The sequence below is a fragment of the Phoca vitulina genome, unplaced genomic scaffold (genome assembly GCF_004348235.1).
Source record: "Phoca vitulina isolate PV1807 unplaced genomic scaffold, GSC_HSeal_1.0 scaffold4, whole genome shotgun sequence".
Classification (NCBI taxonomy): Eukaryota; Metazoa; Chordata; class Mammalia; order Carnivora; family Phocidae; genus Phoca; species Phoca vitulina.
The window spans coordinates 47,802,516-47,811,246 of record NW_022589707.1 but is presented as its reverse complement, the minus strand read 5'-3'; the positions used below and the strand labels follow the sequence as shown (position 1 = coordinate 47,811,246).

The 8,731-nt window shown below is 35.8% G+C and overlaps 1 protein-coding gene across 1 annotated transcript in view; it reads right to left on the bottom strand.

Annotated features, from left to right (window-relative positions):
• Positions 1 to 123: 123 nt before the first annotated feature.
• TWISTNB (TWIST neighbor) overlaps positions 124 to 8,731 on the bottom strand; it is a 28,162-nt gene continuing 19,554 nt past the window's right edge. Inside the window, exons 2-4 of the mRNA XM_032401972.1 lie at positions 5,700 to 5,841; positions 1,936 to 2,144; positions 124 to 897 (exon numbers count right to left, since the gene is read on the bottom strand). Of these exons, the coding sequence (XP_032257863.1) occupies positions 498 to 897; positions 1,936 to 2,144; positions 5,700 to 5,841 (751 nt within the window). The 3' untranslated portion in view covers positions 124 to 497. The remainder of the gene's footprint in view (positions 898 to 1,935; positions 2,145 to 5,699; positions 5,842 to 8,731) is intronic.

Genomic DNA, 8,731 nt, shown 5'->3' with positions numbered 1-8,731 from the left:
TTTGAGAGAGAGAGAGAGAGAGTGTGTACGAGAGGGGGGAGGGTCAGAGGAAGAAGCAGACTCCCCACTGAGCAGGGAGCCCGATGCGGGACTCAATCCCGGGACTCCAGGATCATGACCTGAGCCGAAGGCAGTCGCTTAACCGACTGAGCCACCCAGGCGCCCCGCTCCAACTCATTCTTGAATGTTATGAACTACACTGTATTACAAAGTCCTTTTGCCAGTCTTCAGAGTATAGGAATAATTTTATCTAATTTAGATGTAAAAACTGGGAAAATGCAAGACTTGAAAGAGTAGCTCTTACCTTTTTATTCTGTAACAATAAAATGGCAGTTTAATTATCACTGTAATAATTTAAGCACCAAAAACTCCTAATCAAATGTTTCCTGTTTTGTAGACTACGGGAATACACAAGCATTTCATACCATTCCCACATTTATTCATCTCTTGTATCTAAATCTTTAAAAAGCTGAATATTTAAAATGCACTAAAGAAAATTACTTTTCCCTTTTCTTTTTAGGTGAGTGTTCCAGAAGTGGGGTAAATTCAGCTTCCTCACTGTGTTTCCTTTTCTTTTTTTTCTTCTTATGGTCACTCTGGTAACCACTGGAGTCACTGCCTTGGAAAACAGGATCCTGGTCCTGATCTTTCTGGTGCCTTTTCTTCTTTTTTGGCTCAGCCTTCCAGAGGCCATTCACATTATCAATCTGCAGGTCTGTCTCTTTCTTCATTGTGGCATCTGTACAATCTGCTAGCTCTCTGTTATCACTTTCCACTTCATATGATTCTGGGTCTTTCTTCTTTTTCTTTTTCTTCTTCTTGAGAGGTTTTTCAATAATTTCTTCAGTGCCAGTTTCTGTTACTTCTTCAGAAACTGCAGAGCACTTGGTTTGTAAACTAACAGTTGAAAAAATTTACAGAGCAATAAACAAAAAGAATAAAATGAGATCAAGAATATACCAAGTGTTTTTTTTTTCCCTAAATAACAACAGCAGTACAAGATATAGAAGTATGGCATAAATTTCCAATATTCTATCTTGTTATCCCTTAGCCCATTAAAATGTAGCTTCTAAATTTTGGTTTGGTTTAGAAAAATTAGGTCACAATAAACATCACCACACCTAGGCTTATTAAACAACTGACGAGTGATAAAATATATATTTCCATTATCTGTGAAATTAATGGAGTTTCTAAATCTCAATCCTCATTTCATTTTTTTTCCCATAACCGTGCTTGAAGCAGTATTACCTTCAAAGTTAAGAGTTAACACTAAAATAAAAACAAGGATCAGTGGAGTAGGCCTCTCTCTGGAACTGCAGAGTCCTATACAGAAACATTAGCTATGTATGACTAAGTAATTTCAATGAGGTAACTTTAATACTACACAAATAAAACACATATTCCTATCATCACAGAAAGTTCTATTGGACAACTGTTCTAAAACTTTAACCCATAGTCTTAATATTTTTTTAGATTTTGCCTTGATTATTAACACCAGCAATATTCCCAAAGCTTTTTTTTCCTTCACTCCATTAAACTTGGCTCCCATCGAACCAAGCTCAAGATGACAGTTCTTAAAAGAATTTTAATACAAAAAAGATTCAGAAATTATCTACCTGGCATAATGACAAAAATCAAATTTTTGTTTCAACTGTGTAAAAATAAGAGGCTAATAGTTATGCAGTATGATCAAGCTTTTGTTAAAAAAATCAAACTAGAAAATAAGACTGATTAAAATAGGGAACAGTTAGCTAGATGTGTAGAGCTTTAGAATATTCAATGCTTTGTCACAGCACTTAAGATTCCTATTTACATTGACTTTATGGTTTGAAGCATGAATATTCTTATTTTAAAAGAGGGCCTTATATTCTCTAAATCATCAGAATTAAATAGAAATAATTATCAAAATTCAAAATAATGTGATTAGGAACTGACCTGGTGGTATTTAATTTTCCCCGAATGCAGAATACTCCAGCAGCATCTGAGTCCAAACGAAATACTTCAAATTCTAGTTCATCACCCACGTTTATCTCCAGGTTCTGCCACTGCTCTGCAGGCATCTGCTCAGGTTTAGGGATGGAAGCATTGAAACACCCATGTACTAAACAGCCAATGTGGCTGGAAGACACTTTATTAACTGTACCCTGGGAAGAAAGGAAAGGGAAAAGAAAAAAGTAACATCAAGAAATCCAAAGAGTTTAAAAGGTAAATAAAACTTTATAAGCTTCAAACTGATCTTCAAAGAGAAAACATCAAAATATGGTGTAATTTGATATGGAAAAAGTTTTTCAATTAAAATTTACATGTTATACTAAACCATCATTTTAGAACACTGTAGAGTTTAGAGAAAGCTCAAACTTTATTAAATGATTGCATATCACCTGCCTAACTGGATAAAAAAACAAAAACTCCTTAGCTCCCACCACAGGATTCCCTGGGGAATAGATTATAACCATATTGAAACCAAGCAGAAAATACTCTTTGATATGACCTAAATGTGAAAAGACCTCAAGGCAGGAAGCATATGCTTTCTATAACTAGGATCCACATTATATTTCTATCAACAGTCTGAATTTCAAAGCTTAAAGAGCATTCTTTAACTTTAGCATGACATAAGCAATCTATCAGAAGACAGCTTACCCTTCATATGTAGAACTTGAGCATGGCTATTTTGACTGAATCACAATAACATTTTTATTTTATTTTATTTTAAAGATTTTATTTATTTATTTGACAGAGAGAGACAGAGTGAGAGAGGGAACACAAGCAGGGGGAGGGGAGAGGGAGAAGCAGGCTTCCGGCCAAGCAGGGAGCCCGATGCGGGGCTCGATCCCAGGACACTGGGATCATGACCCGAGCCGAAGGCAGACGCTTAACGACTGAGCCACCCAGGCGCCCCCACAATAACATTTTTAGAAGCTTTAAAACTACAGTATGTGCTATATGATTTTAAGTTTAAAATTAAAGTTTAAAAAAAAGCCTTAGTTTTTTCTTCCCCTAAGAATCAATATATATAACATATAAATGAACATCTTAAGTATTTTTTTTTTTAAATCATGTATTTTAAATTTGGAGATTAACATGTATAGAGCCTTGTTTAATGTTGGCAACTCCTTATACATAGAAAATTCTTTGGGTGTCATTATCAGGAGTCTGGACAAACCACAGTGCATCTATACAATGGAGTACTATTCAGCAGTTAAAAAAAAAAAAAATTACCAAGCCGTGACAAGACATGGAAGAACCTTAAATGCATACTGCTAAGTCAGAGGTGGCAAGCTGAAAAGGCTGCATACAATATGATTCCAACTATGAAGTTCTGGAGAAGGTAAACTATGGAGACACTAAAAAAGATCAATAGTTGCCAGGTTTCAAGAGGAGGGATAGAGGGAAAAGGATAAGTAGGTAAAATACAGAGAATTTTTAGAGCAGTGCCCAATTATTCTATAGAATACAGTAATGGGGGACATATGTCATTGTGTTGTACATTCCAGGGGTTTTAGAATGTACAAGAAAGAAAACTAATTCTACACTTTTTAAAAAAATAATAATGTATCAATATCAGCTTAACTGTAGCAAATGTTACCACACTAATGCAAGATGTCAATAACAGGAGTAACCGTGTGCGCTGGGGTGGGGGAAGGACTTACTTTCAACTCAATTTTTCTGTAAATCTAAAACTGCTATAAAACAATAAAGCCTATCAGTTTAAGATAATAGGAAAAGGAAATTCTTTTCAATATAGAGTTCTGGAACAACTGAATATAACCATATGAATAAGAAAATGGATCTCAAGGGCCTATTTCACACTACACACAAAAATTAAGATTGGTCATATATCTAAATGGAAAAGCTAAAACTGAAAAATTCTACAAGGCTTACAGAAACTATCTTCACAATCTAGGAGTAGGCAAGTTTCTTATACAGGATCCAGAAAGCAGTAACCATAAAAATATGACAAATTGGACCTCATCAATATTAAAAACTTCTGTTTATGAAATGATACCATTACAAGTTAAGAGACAAGTCACAGACTGGGGGAAAAGAGTCACAATACATTTATCTGAAAAGGATTTGTAGGAAGAATATAAACAGAACTACTCTACCTCAATAATACAAAAGCCCAATTAAAAATGGGGAAAGCACTTGAATAGGCCCCTTACTGAAACATATGAAAAAGAGCTTAAAGGAGAAATGCAAATTAAAATCATAAGGAGAAACTAGTATATGCTCCTAAGTAAAATTAAAAGACAAAACCAAATGCTGCTTCTAGTTTTTCCTAGGAGAAATGAAAATGTACATTCACAGCTTTATTCATAATGGCTTCATACTGGAAACCACCCAAATGTCAATCAGTAAGGATGGGCAATTAAATTATGATACATTCATACAATTGAATACCATGAGCAACAAAGAGAAATAAACTACCACACCAAACAGCATGGATGAATGCAAAAACATGTTGAGCAAAAGAGTTCAGATTTTCAAACACTGTATAATGAAAAAGTCCATTAATATGAAATTATAGAACAAGCAAAACTAATTTTATAATATATGCAATCAGAACAGTGGTTGTATCTGGAATAGAGAGGACTGACCTGGAAAGGGCAGGAGGCTCGTTCCAAAATAGAATGGTATATATGCTCTTATCAGAATTCACTGAACTGCACACTATGATCTATGTATTTTGTTGTATGTAAACTATACCTCATATTAAAAAAAAACGAACTGTCCAAATTTATTTGAAGACTGGACCTTATTGTAGGAAATAGAGTAAAAGGATGGAGTTTTTTTCATTTCATACTTTCTGTATAGTATGGTATTTCTATGTGTACATTTACAGTAACTTACACAAAGCTGGTAAGTGTGGGAATTTAAGTACAAATCTACTGCCAACTTTATCAGAGAAGAAAAGCTATACTATAACCATACGATTGGCATGGAGGCTGGTTGTGGGATCCCAGTTGGGCAGGCCCAAGATACTTGTTTAATTGATTCTGAAAAATTTTTAAATTAGAAATGCCTTTTGGATAAAATTTGACCTGTATTTATTAGCAATAAAGGGTTAATAGTTCTTAAAGAAAAAAATAAACATGTGTATATATATTTATATGTATGTGCAACAAGGCATATACACAGAACTGCTGGCAGAAGAGAAAGGCAAGTGCAGAGCATAATGGGATATAGTTCAGTCAACGTCACAAAAATCTGTATTTCCAGATTCCTCTTGAAAAACTAAAAGACCTATCCCACAGGGCCTTTATTCCCATGGCACATTACAGGTGCCTTGACCTCATCCTTAATTCACTTTCATTACCTGCCTGGTCCCACAACCCTTTGAATTTTCAACTCCTCTGATTACTACACGATTTAAATCCTTTATAAAAGAAACTATTTGTGTGTAATTGAGAAATAATAAACTAATAATAATTTTTTTTTTAACAGCTTAAGATCATTCTGGTGCTATCCAAAGAATAAATTCTGAGACACATTCTTTCCACATACATGTGAGTTTTAGGAGAATGGAGTTTAAAAACTTACCAATGTTGAACTGATGGTAAATTTTTTTCTTTAAATTTTTAGAAACCAATAATAGTAATCCATTTGCTTCCCAAGTCTCTTAAAATTTTCCAAATTATATTACTATACAAGTATACAAAGAAAGCTTAAAAAATATACATATATATAAAAATACATACCATAAGCTTTTGCCCCGGTTCAGGACAGAAAATAATAAAATCTGCTTCAATGTTAAGATGAATGTGTCCTTGATCATCATAAATATCTCCCAGTTCACCCACTACTTTGATGTTATCATATGCAATGGGGACACCTAAAAGGCTATTAAAAAAGAAAAAAAAAATTTTTTTATCCTCTTTTAAACTAGGCCATTATCACACTGATTAAATATACTGAGTCCAAAAATTATACACCTCTTAAATATAATCACACATGCCAAAACACAAGAGCATATGATTAATCCCTAACTACTTGAGTAATTCAATTTCACCAAAGGGTTCCAATATATTGACTAAGTTAAAAATGATTATTCAAGATAGGTACCAAGAAACAAAATGTCCAATTATGCATGAGCAATAGGTTGACCTATTAGCTATGCATTTGAATTCTAGTCATGCTAGAATGAGACAAAAAAAAGACTTGCAAGAAAAATGTCTCTATTTCTGAGTATAACTGAATCAAGGCAATTTTGGTATTATCCACCATTACTGAATTTCTATACTAGATGGTCCATAGTAAGAGAAGTATTGGAGTCACAGGTGAAGCCCCTAAATATTAAAGCCAATAACTTAAGGGAGAAAAATCCTCAAACTACAACTGTTAGTAATAAATAGAAATGTTAATAAGTGAAATATGTAGTCTTATTTATCAAGAACTGATTTTGCTACTTTAGTCTACATAGTATGACAGGATTAGGGGGCAACTACTATTTCAAAATGTCATTTCCAAATACTTAAACTTTAACTACTAAGGAGGCACACCTGGTGGCTTCACTACCACACCCACTACTTCTACTTGTTCAAGAAAAGTTCCCAGACTCCCCAAGGCAAGGCTGAAATCACTCCTCCTGCACTCCTACAAGACACTGTGGCACAGCGTCATCATTGAATTTAATCTCATTTTATTGACTATCTGTGTATCTTTGCATTCCATACACAAATCTAAGGCCCTTGAGAGCACAGAACATTTTTGTTGAACTCTACTAAATTTCTAAAACTATTCACACAGCATAAGAGAAAGAATTTATCCCTAGTAGCTGTTGCTTAAATAAAACAGCCAGGAACCACTGGAAAGGAACTTTAATAACTATCAAATCAAGAAGACCATAAACTCAGAGACTTAACTCAGAGACTTCCTCCAGAAAGCATTTTTTTCAACTGTTAATTTCTGCATATGTTTTCCCAAGCAGGAACTACATCACTAGGACAATCTTAGAGGCACAGAAAACCCAGAAGCCTACATGACCTCTGAATGAGGGAACAAATGGGTTTGTAAATAGGTGGACATAGAATCTAGTTCTAAATATATATAAATATCTAAATATATATAAGTCTGTGTATATACTTATTTATATACTTATATATACACACATGCACGCACACACACACACATATACATCAGCATAAAGTCATGTTTGCATCATTTTAATATACATTAAAATTTCCAGGAATGTAGTAGCAAATTCAAGGGTGGATTATTAAGTAGGGAACTCTACTGAGAACTACTCATTACTTCAGAAAAGCATTTCACCAGTGGAGACACTGTATGTGTTCTCTGAGTTTTCAACTCAAAACCCCTGTGTCAATCCACCCTTGTAACAGACACATTGACGATTCTAGGTATCAGTGCAAACTAGTGATCCTTGAGCATTATCACACTGAAACATATTTTATGGTATTATGTTGGAGCACTTACAGGTTTTTTTTTTTTTTCCAATTGTGAAAGTAGGTTATATTACCTTTAAGTTTCAATTCACAGTAAAGATGTATTTTCATGATAGTAAAGGTAGTAATGCAAACTATTTCCTATAAGAGAGAGGTATTGGGTTCTGTAGGGTTCAAAATTGGTAACTAGGGAATGTGACCATAGAGCCTAAACCCAAAAGGATTTGGGTAAATACATGAAACCCTTGAGAAACCATTCATTGGACATCTAAATTTTTTTCCAAATAAAATACTGAAAATATTGATTATGAAACATAACGTTTATCTACTTCTGTCTTATTACGGAAAAAGTAAGGATAAATATGGATCTGTTCATAAACATGTTTTATGCTTATTGAAAGATTGTACCATAGAGGGGGACTGACCTTAGGAAGGAGGGACTCTGTGAGGGCAGAGAGGGGAGAGAAGACCTGCCCCAGGCTCCCCAGGGGGGGGCTGCACTGACAAGACAAATCCCCATAACATTTGGTTTTGAAAACCTGAGGGGCCTGGCTTCTCCCATTTTTTTGTTTTTGGTTTGTTGCTGTTGTTGTTGTTTTTTAAACAATCAACAGGACTTAACACCTAGAGCTTTAAAAATCAGCAGCCTCAATACATTAAGAGGCAGGAGGGGGACAGAAAACAGAGTCCCTGCCCTTAAAGAGACAGAACAAACAGTCCCGCTGAGGTACAGCAAAGCAGCAGCAGTTTGAAAAATGCCTGGGGTATACAGGAAAGAGATTTATTTAATAATCTCAGAGCATGGGCTGAAGAAGCAGAGAACTTCGGGAGATTTCTCCAAGAATAAAAGAGCTGGTGGGCACCACTTCCCTCCCCACCACCTGCCCCCAGCCTAAATACAGGGACAGCTGCAGGACCCAGCACAGCACAACAATCTACACCTAGCTTGCTAGAAGCATGCCCCAGCCACACATTTATGTGGATCCACCCCCTCCAGCCCTCTGCAGTTTTCCCAGGCGGCTTTAGCTCCCCTCCCATAGCAGATCAATGTAGTAGACCTTGCTGGTACTGGATGCAGCATAACCAGCTCCCTTGTTCTCCTGCAGATCTTGGCTGAAGCCCATTCAAAGCAGTGCCACAAGCCCCAACAGGGGCCAGCACCACTCCAAAGTAACACTTGCCCCTGGGAGAGGGAAAATAACAGCACACACCAGTCCAGCTGCAGCCCCAGCAGTGGACTGGGGACAGACATTGGTCTAACTGCAGACCCAACCCACCAGCAAAAGCTTCTCAGGTGACCACACAGGGAAAGCACCCTTGAGTTTGGT